Below are 21,077 nucleotides of genomic sequence, written 5' to 3' on the forward strand. Positions count from 1 at the left end.
CTTTCTGTAGAACTAAGTGCCTTCTTAGGAAATCAAGAAACCTCTGTGCAAACTGCTCCTAAAATGCACTAATAGTCACAGAACTTATAACAGATAAGGAACCAAACTAAGGAATCCCTTTTCATCTTCCACAATTAAAACACAAGTATGGCAACACAACAACTATGGAATGAATAGCGTAAACAGCCGGATCTTATAACAGATAAGGAACCAAACTAAGGAATCCCTTTTCATCTTCCACAATTAAAACACAAGTATGGCAACACAACAACTATGGAATGAATAGCGTAAACAGCCGGATCTTGGAATAAAAAATGCAGAGTGGGCAGGAAACTCCAGCGACATTCTTTTCCTATGGCATCACAGCAAGCCAAGAGAAAAATCGTTTCAGAACAGCAAAGGGTGAATACATTTCTTATTTAAAAAAACAGAAAGCTGGTGGGACTTTACAGGAAATTGTGCAACTATAAATACAAATCAGGCCTTCTTGTAACTCTTTGGAAAACGTTGAGAGGAGGACATGCTGTCACCATGATTCAATCATTTCTCTCAGGCACAGGAACAACTCCTGATGGCAAGGACCTCCTGCTTTCCATCTTTCACATGTGTGAATCTTCTTCATCTCCCAGTAACATGAATGGGACCATCTGCATGTTAAAGACTGTCATGTGTACTCACTGCCTGATTCCCAGGCAGTCTGCATTGACAGATCTGCTTAGCTTTAGCAAGGTAGCTGCAGCACAGGCACTCAGACTATGCTCTGAGACCTTCAGAGATCTTCCCCAGTAGGACAAGGAGGTCAGGAGACAAAGTGTGGCTAGTTATCTTTGTGATGATGAACAGCATCACAGATAAAGAGGCCGTTGTGAAAACACAAATGCCAACTTAAATGCATTCAAACTCATATGTAAACTTCTCCTCAGGACAATTTGTTTTTAGGACAGGTGGTATATTGTATTTTCTTCGTATTGGCTCAGCTCAGATATATGGTTTTTTATACACATGAGCTGCAGCAAGCTTCAGATATGCACACTCCCTGCCCCTCGACACCAATACCGAATATTTATATATCGCTTTTCAACAAAAGTTCCCAAAGCAGTTTACATAAAGAAATAAAAATAAATAAAGATAGATCCCTGTCCCTAAAGGGCTCACAATCTAAAAAGTAACACAAGATAGTCACCAGCGAGAGCCACTGGAGGGCTCCCTCTGCTCAATAAAGAGAATCACCACTTTTTTAAAAAGGTGCTTCCTTGCTCAGTTAGCAGGGCAACTAAGTTAGCAGGGGAACTCTCCTCTTCCCTGTCAAAGGGGAATAAACAGATGCTTCTGTCCATGGTTTGCAACAAACCATTGCATCCAAATATGGCAAGCTTTTGTCTGTGCAAACCACACTTTCTTCCCCATCTAGGACATTAAACCAGTATCTGCACGGTAGCTGCTGTGTAGCCCATGGCATGAAAGCTACATATATAGGCCAGTTCACATGATACAGCCAGGATCCACGATTATGAAGGGGACTACTGGAAGTATAGACATCCCAACGTCCTTCTGGCACATCCCTTTATCACGAGGGGAGATATTCATCCGAACGGCTCCTATACATGAATTCTAAACACTTGTTTAAAAGAGCATCTTAGAGTGATTCAAGTGAACATCACCCCCATCATAAAGGGGCATGCTGATAAGGTGTCAGAACCTCCACAGTGGACGTCCTGATGGGTGCACAGTGCACTCACACGCATCCCCTTCATAGTCACGTGTGCCAGAGGCTGTATCATCGGAACCAGCCCATATTATCCTCCTGAGCTATGGCTGTTTCATGGATTTACAGAAGTGTCCATGACCTTTGCTCTTCTAACTTTACTAGCCTCATCCACCCCAAAGTCTCCTGTTTCCCCCAACTCTGAACACCTATGTGCTGTCACCTCTCTGTCTCTTCCTTCAAGCCTAGATCAAAGCCTGGTTCCTGCATTAAAGTCTTTGATTTAATCATTTCATCTCTAACAGAAGTCTGAAACAAAGCCCAAGTATGTATAACTGCATATCAGCACATCTTTTTGCTCAGGTTACTATGTAAAATGCCATGTTCCTTGATGCTGTTATGTATTTTATATAAAATATGCATATTTTTTTAAAAATTACAAAACTAAGTTTCAGAATTACAGATTGTGACTGCAAGCTAAAATGGTCCTCTAACCTTTTCAACACATTAGCACCATCTAGTGCATATTAAAGCAAAGGACTGAATAAAGGTAAAGTGTGCCATTGAGTCGATGTTGACTCCTGGTAACCACAGAGCCTTGCGGTTGTCTTTGGTAAAATACAGGAGGGGTTTACCATTGCCATCTCCCGCGCAGTGTGATGGACAGTTTTCACAATGGAGGTAGGTAGGAAGTGGGGTCCCCCAGGGATTGGTACTGGGACCAGTGCTCTTTAACTTGTTCATAAACGATCTAGAAGTTGGAGTGACCAGCGAAGTGGCCAAAATGGCAAATGTGGTTTAATGTAAGCAAGTGTAAAGTGATGCACATTGGGACAAAAACCACCAACTTCACAAATACGCTGATGGGATCTGACCTGTCGGTGACTGACCAGGAGAGGGGTCTTGGGGTCGTGGTGGACAGCTCATTGAAAGTGTCATCTCAGTTTGTGCAGCTGTGGAAAAGGTGCTAATATTTTAATGCCCTTAAGCAAATCTATTGTGCGGCCACATCTGGAGTACTGTGTACAGCTTTGGTCACCGTATCTTAAGAAGGATATTGTAGAACTGGAAAAGGTGCAGAAGAGGTCAACCAAAATGATCAGGGGCCTGGAGCACCTTCCTTATGAGGCTAGGCTAAAGCATCTGGGGCTCTACCTTGGAAAAGAGGCGACTAAGGGAAGACATGATTGAAGTGTATACAATTATGCATGGAGATGGTGGACAGAGAGAAATTTTTCTCCCTCTCTCACAACGCTAGAATCAGGAATCACCCCATGAAACTGAAGGTTGGGAAATTTAGGACCAACAAGAGGAAGTACTTTTTGACAGTGCATAATTAATCTGTGGAATTATTTGCCATGGGATGTGGTGATGGCCACCAGCTTGGACGGCTTTAAAGGGGGCTTAGACAGATTCATGGTGGACAAGTCTATCAGTGGCTACTAGTCTGGTGGCTGTGGGCCATCTCCAGCCTCATAGGCACGATGCTTCTCAATACCAGTTGCAGGGGAGCAACAGCAGGAGAGAGGGCATGCACATACCTCTTGCCTGAGGGCTCCCCAGAGGCATCTGGTGGGCCACTGTGTGGAACAGGATACTGGACTAGATGGAATTTGATCCAGCAGTGCTGCTCTTATGATGCCTCTCAGCATCTTCCTATATCGCTGCTGCCCAATATAGGTGTTTCCCATAGTCTGAGAAACATATCAGCTGGGATTTGAACCAGCAACCTCTGGCTTGCTAGTCAAGTCATTTCCCTGCTGCGCCATTAGGTGGCTAATAAAGGACTGAACAGCATCACGTTAAAAAAAAATCTAACCTTTCTACACAGCAGCAATCCAATCAGGCTAGTGGATGATGCAATGAAGGGGCCTTTTAAAGCCAAGTGGATGAAAATGTGTGGTGACTGGACTTACCTTAAAGAGGTGTCCAGCGAAGGTGATATGTCATCATACAGGTATGTTGCCCAGGTAGGCAAAATAAACAGTTCCACATATCCTGCATACAGGGAGATGAGCCTGAATTGCGGGCCGGTGTGGGGTAATTTTAATTTGTTTTAATATTTTACTGTGAAATATATATCTTACTTCAGCTTATTGGGCAGGGTTTCTAAATGGTCCTACCTCCCCTGATTAGTTCTAAGTTGGCATGTGTGGGGTGGGGGTGGGGGGACATGGAGGAATGAAGAAGATTGTGTGAAAGGACAGCATGGAGGGGACTTGGGTAGACTGTGCACATGGGAGCAAGGAGTCCTGCCTTGCAACAACTGGAGGAGGGCTGATAGTTCACAGAGCCGGATCCCACTTGGCCTTTTCAGCACGCAGACCCATGAGGCGACAAGAGGTGCCCGCGAGTGCCACTTCCAGCAACTACCTGTGCCTTGTGAGGTGGCTCTGTCTCACACAAGATCCAAAAGCTCTATATTTACATGTGCTCAAGATCCAAGCACCTCTTATTCTTAGCATGATATTCCTACAAAGCAGTGCCTGCCAATAGCCCAAACAGGAGCAGAACTTAGCAAGTGTCGATAGCACATTGCCTACTAATTGGGTAAAGAGGTACCTTTAAAAAGGCAACTGCCTCCAGGGGCATAGCTATAACAGAGCGAAAAGGTTCAAAGAACACGGGCCCCCAGCTCCTGAGGGCCCTCCAGCTCCACCCCTCCCTATTTTCTTCATTATCTCCCTCTCTCTGGGGGGCCGCCAGAGAGAGGGATGAACACGGGCCCCCTCTTCCCTAGCTATGCCCCTGGCTGCCTCATATTTAGCAGAGGGTGAGCAACTGTGTCTATTCAATCCCAGCACCACATCTCTCTCTAGAGGTTATTGCTGACATCTCCCTTGTGTTTCTTTTAAGTTTGCGAGCCCTTTTGAGGCAGGGAACCATCTTATTCCTTTGTATGTAAATCGCCCTGAGAACCTTTTTCATTGAAAAAGCATCATCATCATCATCATGATTAATAATTTACCATCACCACATAACAGGTGTGGAAGGGGGGGGTAGCTTTGCTGTGTGTGTGGGGGGGCAGGGGTAGCAGTGCTGCAGTTTGTTCCCCTCTTTAACTTGATTGAAGTACGGTATATTTCCAGCACAGAGCAGGAGAGGAGCACATATATTTCAAATAATAATATTAAAAGAAAAAGAAAAACACCACGAAATACTCGAGAAATAGCAGGGCAGTGATGGTATTTAGTTGTCTTTGCCATTTCTTCCTAAAATACAGGCTGGAACACTAATGTAGTATCAAGATCGCACAAAGGATGCATTCTTTATCACAAGACACATGCTTAAATATACCTAAATATTTAGAATGTCAAAGTGGCACAGACATAGCGGGCAGGAATTTTATTGTTTGTCAATTGTTATTATTTGTATTTATATATTTGAGTTATTTGTATACCACCTTTCGGTCTGAGACCTTTCCGGAAAGTTGTCATAGATAATATCCAAGAGGTGCCTGTGATGTTTGCACAATCCTATTATATATTGCAATCACAAAAGCAACGGATGCACTTAATGGGGAGAAGTATTTCATTTTGACAAGTAGACAATACAGCACACCCAGTGCTCAGAAAATCTGATGTCCCTGCTCCAGTGTGAAGCCTCAGAAGGTGTGTGGCCATGTGTAACAAATGAGCAATACATTAATGCCAAAATCTAAGGGCACTACAGACTTATCAACACTACAGATTTAAACTAATTTAACAGCCATTCCACCTCTCCAGTGGTCCTTGGAACAGTAGTTCTGTGAAGGGGATGGGTTCTCCAATACAGAATTCTCAGTACTCTTAGCAAACTACAGTTTAATTTGGGAGACCTCATTATAGTGAAACTGGTAATGATATAGGTTTTGTGACATAGATATAACTTGATTATGCACAAACATCTTTTGAGATCAAGACTATGTAGAAATATCAAATCTAAATGAAAACCCCAGAACTGGAAAATGGAAAAAAATATTGGCAGCAAAACAATACCATCTAGTGGACAAATGCTATATATTTAACCAACAGCCAGAGACTAACTCCAAAAGCTATATTCCACAGTGAAACTCTTCATATGCAACAGTTTTCAGTTTGTATGCTTTCAAACTAAGATACGATTTTTATAAATTTTATGTTATATTATATAGTATATTAGTATAGTGTTATACCAATTACAAATAATATATCCAGGGTGGCATCATGCTACAGGTTACAATGCACAATGAACGTACATTGCGATATGTGTTTGTTTTCTGATAAATTAAACTCATGAAACCATCTCATATACAATGGGGTCACTCTGGGTGCCTGCTATAAACTAATATCTATAGTGAATGAAGCAGCCCTCTGATTTGCATAAATCTAAGTTAGTAACTCAGTAACTCAGACTTGATGTGTGAGTACTGTAAGATATTCCCCTTAGGGGATGGAGCCGCAATGGGAACAGCATCTAGGTTCCAAGTTCCTTCCCTGGCTTCTCTAAGATAGGGCTGAGAGAGATTCCTGCCTGCAACCTTGGAGAGGCCGCTGCCAGTCTGTGAAGACAATACTGGGCTAGATGGACCAATGGTCTGACTACATAGGCAGCTTCCTATGTAACAGTCTGAGCTTATATATATGAAGCTGCCTTAGACTGAGTCAGATCATTGGTCCATCTAGCTCAGCATTGTCTGCACTGACCTGCAGCAGCTCTTCAGATGGGTCTTTCCAGCCCTACCTGGAGTGTCAGGGACTTTATACAAACAAAGCATGTGCTCTACTACCATCAAGCTCCAGTTCCTCACCATCAAACACAGATCAGGGGCAGAGCCACCATTAGGCGAATGGGTTCAAAGAACCTGGGCTGCCGCCAATCAGGGGCTGTGCTTCGTGGCCCTGACACGACCCCCGTGTCTGACGTCAGACGTGGGAAGCGTTATTTCACTCCCAAACAGGTCCGTCCGGCCCCATTTGGGGACAAAATCGGCCCGCTCTGCATTGGCAGCACAGGCTGGAGAGACTCTCCCTGCCTTTAAAGGCAGCTAGAGTCACTGCAGCCTGTGCTGCCCAACGCAGCATGGGTCAATCTGCCTTCCAAACGGGGCTGCATGGCCCCCTTTGGGAGGGAGACCATGCCCCAGTGTCTGACGTCAGATGTGGGGGCATGGCTAGCTGGGCCCCTGAGTCTGACATCAGACACAGGGGCATGGCCAGGGGCCACAGCAGCGGTCGAACAAGGGCCACTGCCAGCCTCACTCTGCGGCTGACACAGAGGCATGTTTACTTTGAAATAAGTTCCACTAATTCACTCCCAAGTATATAGGGTGGGATTTAAATAATCCACAAGTGCGCAGGATTGTAGATTAGGTATATGAATAGGAGACAAGAAGCGCCAAGTTTAAGAGTGAATCCATATTGCCTGGCAAATGGAAAAACAAAAGTATTGTTTAGCGGCATTAATTCCTCTGTGTAGGGCAAATCTGTAATTCACTCAAGACAATGGGAAGGCTTCAGTTAAATTTCAACAGATTATGATTGTATGCCTGTATGCCTCTTATACCTGTAATTATGAGCCAGCGTGATGTGGTACCTCTAGGACCACTTCTCAGGTTACTTCTTTGGACACCAAGATTAATCTCCTTTCCAGAAGATGCATGTCCCTTGCGATGCTCAGTGGCAGCACAAGTGTTATTTTTCTTCTGAGTGAATTCTGAATCTGATATACAGCGAGGCTTCCCTGAGGTGGAAAAGGCTACAACACACCACCTTTCAGATTCCTATTATTTATCACGAGGAAACAAATATTGATCTGATGGTCCCACTTTTCCACTCAAAGTGGCTTAAAGCAATTTAAAAGACCCTTAAAACATAACAAACATCATAAAACAATCTGCCATAGTATAAATCATAATAAGAACAGGGGGAGCAAGATAAAAAACAGAAGAGCAGAATATTAGAACCTGTGGCCATCAGACCAGATTAAAAGCAGTCACTGGAATATGTCTCCAGTCAGCGGCAGAACTTATTGTGGGGTGAGGGGGACGATATAATTCCTGGGATAGAGAGTACCACATCTAAAGTGCGGATGCCAAGCAAGCTCTCTCCCACATGCCCACCAGCCATATTTCAGAAGGTGGCAGAATATGCAGGAGAGCATCTCCAATGTCTTTAGAAAGCGGGCAGGTTCATATGGGGAGAGACAGTCTTTTAGGTACTTCATGGCCAGGGGCGGAGCCACCATTGGGCGAAAGCGTTCAAAGAACACAGGCCGCCTACCAATCAGGAGCCGCGAGTGCAGCCCCAGACACGCCCCCTGTGTCTGATGTCAGATGCGGGGGCGTGACTCTCCCTCAAAGGCTGCTTGCTGTAGTAGCAGCTTCCTTCCTGCACAATTGCTGGCTGCTTCAGATGAAGTGGAGGAGCTTTGTCATCGCTTCGCTGCTCTTGTTCCTTGCTCAGAGGAAACAATGGCTGCATTGCCCCTGAGTATTTTACCCGGGCTGAGCAGGATCTCGGGAGAGAGCCCTTTGTGTTTGCAGGAACTAGAGAGTGTTGTGTCTGCCTGCGAGCGTCCTCCGTCTGCCTCCCCCACCCCCACCGCTACTACTTCTCCTTCTATTCACCTCCCAAGCTGCCCTCCTCTCCCTTCTCCGTCTCCTTCCCCCGCCCCTGTGCGCTTTGTTAGGCAACATTAGCATAAAGCTGCCATTGATCTCCCATTTAAATAATTACACACAAATAACGGGGGAGACATTAAACAGTGAACAAGAAAAAACAAATACCACGAGGCAGAAAGCGAAGGAGAGAGCGCAAATAAGCTGGTGTGCTTGAATGCCCTAAGGGAACACAAGATCGGCGTGGTGCTTTTTACTGGGCAGGAATGTAGTTATAATTAAGCAGATGGGTGTAACCCGCTAGCACAGCCTCCCAAATAGCCCCTTTCCCTCCGCTGGGATTTTTTAAACTGAAATCTTCCTCCTCTCTAATCTCTTTGCCTGCGAGCCCACGCCCCCACGTCTGACGTCAGATGTGGGGGCATGGCTAGCCAGTAGGGATGGGCCCTGACCAGTCTGGAGGCCATTGAAATGGCCTCCGGACTGGTCCGGATCTGGGTGGTCTGGATTGGGGGGGGGTCGCTTTAAGAGCGGCGGGAGGGTTTACTTACCCCTCCCGCTGCTTTCCCACTTGACGCTGTAAGTAGTAGTGTAATTGGGGCGGCAGGATCCCTCCCTGCCGCCCCTTCCCCGCTGCGGCTCGGCAAAGCTCCCAATAATGTTTTGCACGTGTGCGCGCACACAAAGCATTACTGGGAGCTTTGCCGAGCTTTGCAGAGCCGCAGCGGAGAAGGGGCAGCAGGGAGGGATCCTGCCGCCCTAATTACACTACTACTTACAGCGCCAAGCTGGAAAGCGGCAGGAGGGGTAAGTAAACCCTCCCGCCGCTCTTAAAGGGATCCCCCCACCCCAGTGCCGGACCGCAGTGTGGCGGTTCCCTGCACACCCATACTAGCCAGGCACTGATGTTAGATGAGGGGGCGGGGCCAGAGGGCCGCCGCTGCACACAGGCCGCCGGCAGTCTGGCTCTGCTCCTGTTCATGGCATAAGCAATTTAGGGCTTTAAAAGTAACAAACCAGCACCTTGAGTTGAGTCTGGGAACATGCTGGCAGCCAGTACAACTTCAGCAGTACTGATGATATATAGTCCAGTGGGCCAGCCCCACTTGGCAACCTTGCTGCTGTGTTGTGCATCATGTGACATTCATTTTGCATAGATTTTGTGCAAAATCTTTTGTGCATTTTGCAAAGATATTACACATGTTTTGTCCAGTGATCAACCTACATGTCAGAAAGTGCACTGTATAAAGAAACTCATAGTCAATCAAAGTTTTGAAGATAGTTGTAAACATCATGGCAAGATCTACTTGGCAGCAGAAAGCAAATTTTGTTCTTCATGGCTCAGATTCAACTGAATGACCAGAATCCAGCTTTACTTGGACTTTGATTCCTTGAAGCGGACCCTTTTAAACTACCACTCTTGCTCTGGAGTGACAGAAAAGCTGCCAGCCAGAGAGTAATTTTTGTTCTTGTTTAAACCAAGTTGCATATTATGTGACCAGGAACACAAAAGACCAGTGCCTCAGCATCTCAAAATGTATTTGGGCCTTTCCAGAGGAGTGCCTGCGGGGACTAATCTCCTATAATGTTTTTGATCCTCTTTGAAGAGAGTTAGTCAGTCTTTATTATGGTCTTTGACCAATATCAAAACATCTAAAACAACTGTAAAATTATACATAGCCATATTAATAACATATCTGTACATTGGATCTAACAGTTAGCGAGCAGAGTGTGTCGAACCTGTATTGCAGAACAACAGAATTTCACAACTCTGTGTGTGATAGATAAGTTCGCATCTATTAGCAAATATTTGACATAGAATTCATCCGATCATCCTGGCAGGTTATGTAAAACAGGGTCAATTAACCTTCACCGAAGACCTATATAAAAGACACAGCGCAGGAGCACATGTGCAACTGACTTGATCTCCTCAGAGTTACAGGGGCAATATCTCTGCTCAATTGGAATTTTGCTATATCTGCCAGCCAATAGTTCCAAGGGGAGGGCATTCATACGGGCCCTCGAGAAGGCCCATCTATGTTTAGGTAAGGTGAGGAGATATAGATAACCTACTGGGCGCGTTCTCATCCCACCACTGAGCATATGGAATGACCTAGATGTCCTCGACAGGTCATTCTGAAACTCAATATCCCAGATCCTTTGTTTAATAAGTTATTTGGCCCTGACCAATCCCACAGAGAGGATTGCCTCAGGCGAAAGATCGTAGGTACGGAATTTCCTAACACAGTTCTCCCACCAACTCGAGCAGTGCCTATCCAATAATAACAAGGGAAGGAGACCAGAGGGCATTAGATTTATTCTTGCCCAGTTTATCAGTATTAGATACCAAGCTCTGGCCTCTATCGAAATAGCACCCACTTCCAGTCTCAGAGAGGGATTAGAAATACATTTTGGGGTCAGAAATAATGTTCTTAAGAACCTGGATTGGACCCACTCCAGGAGGGAATAGTTAACATAGGGTCCCTGCTGTGCCCCATATAACATTCTCTTTGAAGAGAAGATTCTGGAAACGGTCTTTGCTCCCTTCACAGGTTCTGCTTATGGAATAGTCTAGCTCTTCTGTCAACTGCTTCTCTGACTCAGCACACATTCTGAACTGCTGTTATCTAGATGGCCTTGCCTCAGATGTTGATCTTCCCACCTCTGAGCGTGCCTCTGTTCCAGATTATTCCATTACTTTAATTTCCTTTACCTTTGGCTAACAAGTTATAGCTGTGATTATTTACCAGCAGCTACAGTAAGCCAAATATCCCTTAGGAAGTCAGCACAGCAACATGACTGCATTAGAAAAACCTGACAGAGAAATACAATTTGACCACTCACCCAAATTTTGTAGCTAGGGCACCTCCCATGGAAGATCCAATGATTATTCCTATCCCAAAACAAAGTCCAAGCTTTCCTAAAGCATCAGCACGTTTGGCAGAAGTAGTCAGATCTGTTATGACCATCTGAGCACCTGCAGAGGTAATGAGAAACAACAACTTAATAATATAGTATGGAAAGAAATAGTTTTCCCTTTGCAAATATGGTAATTAGTGATTCAGGGCTTTATTCCATTAACTGCTTCAGAGTCCATGGTTGACTATAGCTAGGCCTGCTGACTTGAATTCAAGTAAGTGAATTCATATTTGACCACATTTGGCCACCTTAAAAAAACCCAAAACAGACTCTTTAGGTATCCTGCACAGCAAACATTCATCCTTCCAAACCGTCAGTATTGGTAAATGTGTTAGCACAACTTTTATTCCTTGTAAAAATGAAAGGAGTCATCCAGGACTTCTTTTAATCCTCCCGCATTGCTGCTACTTCTGTTGAGAAGCAAGCTCAGGTATTTATTGTATTTTCTTTGCTTTTTGCATGCTTTAACATCTTTTCTTGTTTGTTTCTAACAGCTGACATCTGAAGTAAGTTACTCATGAATAATCTCATTGAAATGAATGGGACAAGTTAATCATGACTGATCTGTCCCACTTAGTTCAACAGGACTGCGTTGTATCCTATCCAGTAATCTTTCACAGTTTGTTTGTTTGAACATTTGTCCCAAGGGGGATCCTATAGAGAGTGTGGGAGAGGAGTCAGAAAGGAAAAGGGAGGGAAAGTAGGAAGTGAAAATGGATTTGCTGCTGAATAAACCTTTACTACTACTACTACTACTACTGATATTTATATACTGCTCTTCAACCAAAGTTCTCAAAGTGGTTTACATATAAAAATGAATAATACATAAATAAGATGGATCCCCCTGTCCTGAAAGGCCTCACAATCTAAAAAGAAACATAAGGTAGATACCAGCAACACCCACTGGGGGGATGCTGTTCCAGGGATCAATAGGGCCAAATGTAAGAGAATCACGGTCATCACTTTAAAAAGTGTCTCTTTGCTCAGTTAGCAGGGTACCTCCTTGCAGCCCCGGTGAATGTTGCCACGCAAATGGCCAACACGTGTGCACATGCGTGCCATGTGCACGTGCGTTGGCCGTTTGTGTGGTCACCAGTAGGGATGTGCATGAACTGGTTCGGAGGCCATGTTGGAGGCCTCCGAACCGGTTTGGAAACGGACCGGTCCGGCACTGAGGGGGGTCTACCTTTAAGGGCGGGGGGTAGAACTTACCCCTCCCGCTGCTCTTCCCCCTCCGGCGCTGTGTTTTAAATTGAAGTTTTCGGGGCGGCAGCGTTCCTCTCTGCCGCCCCTGCCCCCGTCATTGCCTAGAAGAAGCAGTAATACAAGCATGCATGCGCGCGTTGCAGGCGCGCGTGTGCCTGTCGCCGGCACGCACGCACACGCCGCATACATCACACGCAGCATGCCTGTGACGTATGCGGCGTGCGCGCACGGCGGCGACAGGCGCGCACGCGCCGCAACGCACACATGCGTGCTTGTATTACTGCTTCTTCTGGGCAATGACGGGGGGAGGGGCGGCAGGGAGGAACGCTGCTGCCCCGAAAACTTCAATTTAAAACACAGCGCCGGAGGGGGAAGAGCGGCGGGAGGGGTAAGTTCTACCCCCCCGCCCTTAAAGGTAGACCCCCACTCAGTGCCGGACCGCGCCGCATGGTTCCATGCACACCACTAGTCACCAGGGCTGCAAGGAGCTATGCTGCAGCTCCGTACCAACGCTTTTGGGGAGAGCGCTGGGGACAAATACCAACAGTGTTATCAGGCTTGCCATCCTTTATTTTAGAAGGAGTAGAATTAAGCAAGCTTCTAAGGGCCAAACAAGATGTGATCTTGGCTGTGGTATGGGAGAAGGGAAGCGGAGTCTAACCCTTTCCTCCCTCGGCCATAGCTCTGACTTAAACGGCCTCTTCCTAAGTGGAGGCAAAACCCACTTTTGTGTGCTCACATGTTTTTGCCTCTGCAGCTAGTAGTAATGCGGGAGAGACTGAATTGAGGCCATGGTATGAGAAAAAAGGTTAGATGCCCCTCCCTCACACTGTGGCCCCAATTCAACTTGTACTCCTCACAGCTGCTTTTGGGCAAACCTCCCCCACAAAACCAGATATCAGCAGTTCAAAGTTATCCCAGTCACCATGTGCGCACCGTTCCCCCCCCCCCCCCCCGCCGGGGCAGTGGCGGGCAGAGCAGGCTGACCATCGGCCTCCGTGACCCTTGCGTGGACAGTCTGTCAGTCTAGCGGTCACTCCTGTTCCAGCCCCGCCCCCCCCGCACACATGGTGGCTAGAATACTTGCAAAGATCAGCAGTTTGGCTCAGCGGCGGGTGGGTGATGCTGATGCTGAACATCCCTCCACCCACCCCATCCACAGGCCATATGCTACAGCCCCGCATGTTCGAGGGCCCCACACACGCCCTGTATGGAGCGCATTTCAACATCCCCTCACAGGGTGCGAAGGGCTCCCTCTAGCGCAGCGCGAGGTGTGGGGGCAGCAGCATGCCCAGGAAGGAGAGCCCCATCCTCCAGTGGGGTGCCGCAGAATGGCCCTGGTTAACAGTGGCCAGTTCTGTTGCCACTGCCATGGCCCAGCCTGGAAGTGAGTGCGACAGTGGGCCGAACCTCTGGGAGTCTCTGGAGGTGGGATGTGCGGTGGGCCCGTTGTGCTTCAAGAAGGGGCTCCCTTGCCTCCAGGAAGGTCGGCCGGCCATCCCATGGCTCCCTGACTGTTGGAGACATTGTTGGACCCACCCAGAGCAGCTGCCGTCTGCTTGGGACGGAGGAGAGCATTGGCAAGACTGCTGCTGCTCCCTACCCTGCCTTTCCCTGGATTCTGAGCGGGGCAGGGACTTTATTCTGGGGCTGCTCCCTCAGCACCTCTGCTGAGCGCATCTCTAGCCCGATTCCCTTTGAACTGGCTCCCAGCAGCAGCAGCTACAGCAGCAACACTCCCTCCCACCCCCCACAGGCACCAAGAAGGGGAGAGCAGCAGCCCCATCACCTGTGCAGTTTCCGCCTGGGTAGAGCAAGGGTGTTGGATAGGGGTGTGAAATTTGGATTTTCGGTGTTTCAATTCGGATCCGAATAGAAACACCTCCGATTCGTTTGTATCCAAATCTGTCCATTCCAAATCACCCCTGATTCTATTCGGATCCGAATTAATCCGGATCTGAATTGATTCAGATTTAAAAAATGGGTCCTGGGGCTGAAAGAGTGGGGTGGGGTGGTAGTACCTAATGGGTGGAAGCTACCACCCAAATTGCAGAGGGATTGGCCAAAGGGCTGATTTTTGGTGAATTTTTGAAGCTTTAGTGTCTTTGGGGCAGATTGGGGGCATAACGTGGGATCTGGGCCAAAAGAGTGGGGTGGGGTGGTAGTGCCTAATGGGTGGAGGCTACCACCCCAATTGCAGAGTGATTGGGCAGAGGGCTGATTTTTGGTGAATTGTTGAAGTTTACGCATCTTTAAGGTTTCCCCCCATTAGGTATAATGGAGGGTGTATCGCTTTATGTCAGGGGGAAAGGGGTGGCCTAGAGAAGTGTGGGGTTGGTGCTAGTGCCAGGTAGGGGCAAGGAAGCTACTTGAATTTTTTCAAAGGATTTGGGCAGAGGGCTGGTTTTTGGTGAATTGTTGAAGTTTACGCGTCTTTAAGGTTTTTCCTCATAAGGTATAATGGAGCTTTCAGCAGCCCCATAAGTGCACTTGGGGGGTGCTGGGGTGGCCCAGAGAGAGTGGTGGTGTAGTGCACATACGGTGCCAACCACCCCCATGGGTTGCTAACCCATGGCGTACAGGGTTCTGTTGTTTCTGAGGTGTTCTGAGTGTGGCTTTGAGCTCAGCCATCTTGTTGAGTACCAGAGCACGGATGGGGCAAGAGCGGAGCAATTTTTGTTGATTCCTTCTGTCTTCATTAGTGCTCTTTGTCATCTGGAAATATGTCCCTGAGAGCTGCTCAGCCCTCAGAAATATATTTCTGGATGGCAAAGAGCACTGGTGGAGACAGAGAGGATCAGTAAAATTCCCTTCCCCTTCATCCACGTGTGCTCTGCTGTTTGACAATATATTGTTGGCTGAACTCAGAGCAGTCATATTGTGCAGGAATGTAGTTCCCTTATGGCAGTATAGGCTCCTCAACATATGGAACTTTATTATTAATGTGATGGGAAATACTGTGTCTGTAGCTATTACAATGGTTTATTTTTGTTGTGTGGTTTTAAGGCTTTAAGATCCAGTAAGATCCAGTTAAGGTTTTAAGATACAGTTCGAAGCTATATCTTTAAACTGTAGATTTTATGGAGTTAGAGAGTAATATCTGTCTGGTTTTGTGATGTGTGTAACATACACTGAGCAGAGGAGTATCTAGAGAAAATAGTGCCCAGGGCAAGCATTGGAATTGCGCACCCTGTCCAAACATCCGGCACCTATCTTTCAGATAACTTTACCACAATATCAGCTGAAAAATACAAGTCAAGCTCGTTAATATTTTAATATTTCAAAAACTATTTAGCAGTGGACGTAGCCAGACCAAAAAGTGCTGGAAAACTACAAATTTCAGTAGGCTGGGGCTCATGAAATACCCAAATACTATGTAGAGGTGTACTTGGAAAACTAAACAGAAGTGCCTGTCGAATTCTCTACTATGCATTGTAGCATCACTATTACATACGTTTTAAAAATCAATGGAGAATTTGACTTTTCCCAGATACTCTGTAAATAATTAAAGGATATGCAGAGTAAACTGTGTCACTGCTTGGAATATATTCTAGTATTTCAGAAAGACAGTTAAAATGAGAGAAAGAAAGCAAGAAACTCCCAGTGGACCTTAATACTAAGGATTTCACACTGATTCAAAGACAAACTCACCATTAATAGCCATATTATTAAGACATCACATTTAACTCACTTATCACAAGAAGCAAAGTAAGAGCAAATGAATACAATCCTAGCTCATAAGCTTCAGCTCAGTATTCACAAGCCCTGATTCTCTGTACATAGTGCCAAACTAAGTATGTGTACAATGACATATATATATATACTTACCTGTAGCCCCTTCAGGGGGCTTCCTAAAGGCCGTGGGGGGGAGTCTGTAAAGGTTCCCCCTCCCTCCACTGGCCTCTAGGGCCTCACAGGGACCATTTGAGCATGTGCGGTGGCCATTTTTTTTAAAATTGTTTTTAAAAAATGGCTGCTGAAAACAAAATGGCCACCGCTCATGCTCAAATGGCCTCTCTGAGGCCTGGCATGGCCTAGGGCCTCACAGAGGACATTTGAGCATGTGCAGTGGCCATTTTATTTTTGGCGGCCATTTAAAAAAAATTTTAATTTTAAAAAAACGGCGCCCCCCTTCAAGTGGCGCCCGGGGCACGTGCCCTGCCTGCCCTACCCTAGATACACCCCTGACACTGAGAGTTTAACAGCAACATTACCTGGTAGCCCATGCATGAAGATGCATGGAATCCTGGACAGAAAGAGCAGTGGGACACTGGTAGATACAGACAAGAGAAGAAAGTACAAAGTTCCAGCTGCATAGGAGAGAGTCAAGGCAGCCCTGGCTCCAAAGTGGTCAGCAAACCTGTCATAGAAATGGTGCAAAATATTCAGAAATTGAACAGGTTGTGCACCAATAAAAGCAGAACCAAAGGGCTCCTGTCACACCAATAAAGGGCAGGTGATGAGGAATGCTTCAAATGCATGTGATCACAACTCCTTTAGGAAATATTAAGTGGAATTCTAAGTTGCCAGATGAGGCTCTCTTTCAAAAATTTAATTCCATCTGGGTCAGAAGAGGCCAAGGCCTTCAATTTTTTGCCTTCTGAAATACCCACATGTAAACAAAACAAGTTACTGGTGAGTGGAACTATACAATCCCAAGACAGACTGTGTTAGAAAGTTCTCTTTATGATCCACTGCATTGCAATGGCATATCTGTTTCTTAATTTCAGGAGGTGATCTGCCATGGCAGACAAATGACTACTGTACTCCCTTGGTATTGGAGTAACAACTATTTTTTCCTTGGAGTTAAAACTGCTTCTGTTTAAATCAAGGACAAAATACAATAAATTAGTTACTTTCATCTTGTTTTCTGCATAACTGAGTGTGTATGTGTGTATGTGTGTGCGTGTGTGCTAGATTTCAAATGTTGATTATGTTAGCATGATCCATCTGATGTTAAGCATTTTACATCCCACACAAAGTGACAATGTCAAGTACTCGTATGTGGCATTAAGCATAAACTTAATTATTCCATTTAATTCAACGAAATAACCAAGTATGTGCTTAGACACATTAAAATCAATAGGGCTTCTCTGGCTGGATCATGCCCTTCATTATTATTAATAGCATTTTGCATAAGCAATATCATTCAACAGCAAGAAGAAAAAAGCCACACAAGTACTAACTGATGAGGCTGGTGAAATTGTGGTTCTGGTGGAAGGGGGTAAAATCAACCAATTATCATGCATCTCTACTTCCTCAACAGTCCTCCATACTTCCTCCTATGCTTATTATAAAAAGACAACTGTCCCCAAAATAAGGTTGGCATGAGAGAACCTCTGCTTTAACCTCCAGTGCCAATGGCTGAGGGTCCAGTATGCACCTTGCATGTGTTGTGCACTCAAAATATGCTTACACAGTTCTCCCATTTCAAGCACCATATAAATACAACCCCATTGTGTATAAACAGAAGGGTGTGACTCTAAGGACATGGGAGACATGGCTTCACAAGAGGTTTACCAGTTGGGACTGGAATGCGGTATCTGTGACTTCCCATCTGATCTCCAATGCCCATACTAAACACAATCTTGCCTGCTTCCCTTTTTTCTGTTCTTCTGTCAGAGCCAAAGGTGCTTGAATGAAAATGCTCCTAATCTGACATCACAATCATGCTTCTCATCAATGATTCCTCTAACAGGCCTTCCCAGATGTTGTTGACTTCAACTCCTGTCATCCTCAGCCAAAGACTATTGCAGCTGGGGATGATGGGAGTTGTAGTCAACAACATCTGGGAATTCCTTTTATAAGGGGCACTGGTTCTTCTCCATCTGCGGTAGGTGAGTTTCAGGATTAGAATCTGTACAATTGTATCCAAATTCAACATCTACTTAAAAAAACCAAAATAATTAGGAATTACCTGTTCTCAACTTGCTTCCCCACCCCCTTGTCATCTTTCCTTATTCTCTTTCCTGTCTTGTGGTAACAATTATTTTCACAGCCTTGTTAAAGGTTCTTGCATTGTCCAATGTCCAGTAGCAATCAGAATGTTTTAAAAAGTGAGTACATGGTCCAGTTTGTTAGTATATTATACAGTACCATAGTAAGGAATCATTTATTTCCATGTTGCCAGAACAGGAAATCCAGGTGGCTATTTACATTAATCTCCTGAACTAGATATGAAGAGGTATTATTAATTCCATACAATTCTGACATTCCACAGGATTCACAAGAATGGCTTTTATATTTACCTTCCAAAAATAGGGCCCCCCAGAAGCTGAAGAATACCAAAGATAGTTTGCAGGTAGCCAAATCCGACTGCATCCAACCCCAGGCTTGTTGCCAAATACTAAAATAGGGGAAAATAAAGAATAGGGGATGTATGTTATATTGTAAAATATTGTAGGTTGTAAACCTCTCAGAGACGGAAGTATGGGGTGGTCTACAAATCTGAAAAACAAACAAAACAAATACTTTTGGGAGACAAAGAAGTTAACACTGTATCCTATCAGTTTAGTGAAGCCAAGATACAATATTTCATGTTTCTGTGTCCAAGATGAGTAAGCTGAGTTATGAGTCAGACTTTAGGCCAAAATAAAGCATGGCACCTTACAACCGTTGTAGTCAGCCTTTTCAGACTGGGATCCACTAATCATAGCCCACAAGATTCATGTTTTATCTTTTGCATATATGGCCACCTTTTTCACCCCGTTCCTCTTAAAAGAAAAGAAAAAAATGGTGGTGGTGCCTCTGGGGCAACTCACCTTAAACTGTCATGACCCAGTTGAAGATCGATGCTCTATAACAGGGATTCTCAACGCTGGGTCCCCAGATGTTATTGGATTTCAACTGTTATAATCCCCAGCCCAGCAGCCTTGGGTTGGGGATTATGGAAGCTGAAGTCCAACAATATCTGGGGACTCAACACTGAGAATCCCTGCCCTGTAATATGCCTATATGGAGCCTGATAATAATGACTTCTCTAAGAGGTTACAAGCAGCTAGTGCAGGAGTGGCCAACCTGAGCCTCTCCAGCTGTTGTTGGACTACAACTCCCATCATCTTCAGCTGCTGTTGATGTCAGCTGGGGATTATGGGAGTTGTAGTCCAGCAACAGCTGGAGAGCCTCAGGTTGGCCGCCCCTGAACTAGTGAAAACAATCAGACCTTGCTTTCATCACCATTTCCTATTAGCTTGTCCACATGCATGCATTTTGAGGAAGTTGCTGCAAGATGAGGAAGATCCACCATGGAGGTACTGTTAAAAATAAATTATTTTAGAATATCTCTTTTAGACCGTGGGATGCAGAGTTTATGTCAACCAAATTAGATCAAGAAGCAGGGCAGAACATGGAGAGGGAGATCAGAAAGTGACGTTGGCTTCTCTCCACTCCCTGTAAAAGCACTGTTTGCTGCCAGAAATATTTCCCTCTCTCAGATGGTAGTGGACAGCCTAGGGACAGTGTTCCTGGCAGGACAGCCTCTGATGAAGATCATAAGGTTTGGACAGATTGTTGGAGTAGAAAGCATCCTTAGGTCCCAAGCCATTTGGGGTTTTTGTGGGGACTTTGAATTGTGCCTGGAAATGGACCGGCATCCAGTATAGCTAACAGATGAAATGTATTTTCTGTAGCCAGTCTCAATTGGTAGCCTTGCATCCACATTTTGTACTAACTGAAGTGTTTCCAAGGATAGCTGCACATAGTTCCACAGAACAAAGGACACAATTAAACAGATTCCTAATTGGCAGCATAGATCAGTTTGCCACCATTCCATAGAAGATTTGGCCACCCCCATGAAGAAGTAAAAGATCCTCCATACTCACTGGAACAACCCCAAACTGCATGAACATGCAAGTCAAGTCCACAGCTGTAATCAGATAGACGACTCGGATCACCCATTGCCTTGAGGTCATATTTACTGATCTGCTATCATCTTTCTCCAAAGACTTCTCTGTCAATTTCAGTCTTTGATGTTCCCTTTCGGAATGGATTCCTATATTCATGCTGCACAGGAAAAGCTGTCAAGCACACTGTTTTGCCTGGAGGAATGCAAGATGAAAATTAACTTTCAGCTAGCATTGGAATACAAGCTCATTAACTATACAGTGCAAAAGTCATGGAGTAAGATTGCTGAGTCATAGGTTTGGCTAGCCTTTTATAACCATCTCAGGATAATCAACCTTCTAGGCTGGCCTGTTTTACAATCAACTTTGGTAAATATAACCACTTTACAGAACTAGGGGTATTTCCAGAAGAAGGGTTTTTTTGTGTGGAATGCTCAGTGGGCTTGTGTAAGAACTATTTGCAGGAGCTATTGCTGAGCATCCACATCTATCAGTATTTATTTATTTAAAACATGTATATTCCACTCCTCCAGTGCAATACTGCTCAGGGCAGCTCACAAAAATGAAAAACAATTATAAAACATAACATTAATAAAATAAGTAAAATAACTAAAAACAGGACCCAGTTAAAATCAGATTTAGAAGTTGAAAGTTAAGAAGTTAAACAATATCCATTCCTGCACTAGTTCATCCTGGAGGCTTTTCAAACAGCAAAATTTACCATGAGTTTACTGCGGAGCTTTACTGTGAGTCTGGGGCATAACAGATACTCCGATGCAAAAAGAGGATGTTTTAACCCTGGACATAAATTAGGCTTGGTTCCAGTACG

General features: G+C 45.2%; 1 protein-coding gene across 2 annotated transcripts in view; it reads right to left on the minus strand.

Annotated features, from left to right (window-relative positions):
* SLC22A18 (solute carrier family 22 member 18) overlaps positions 1-21,077 on the minus strand; it is a 158,754-nt gene that overhangs the window by 103,782 nt on the left and 33,895 nt on the right. For both annotated transcript variants that reach the window (XM_053285223.1, XM_053285224.1), the window contains exons 2-5: positions 20,228-20,443; positions 18,656-18,753; positions 16,622-16,767; positions 11,127-11,259 (exon numbers count right to left, since the gene is read on the minus strand). In XM_053285223.1, coding sequence (XP_053141198.1) covers positions 11,127-11,259; positions 16,622-16,767; positions 18,656-18,753; positions 20,228-20,407 — 557 coding nt within the window. In that variant the 5' untranslated portion in view covers positions 20,408-20,443. The remainder of the gene's footprint in view (positions 1-11,126; positions 11,260-16,621; positions 16,768-18,655; positions 18,754-20,227; positions 20,444-21,077) is intronic.

This window comes from Hemicordylus capensis, chromosome 1 (genome assembly GCF_027244095.1).
Source record: "Hemicordylus capensis ecotype Gifberg chromosome 1, rHemCap1.1.pri, whole genome shotgun sequence".
Lineage (NCBI taxonomy): Eukaryota > Metazoa > Chordata > Lepidosauria > Squamata > Cordylidae > Hemicordylus > Hemicordylus capensis.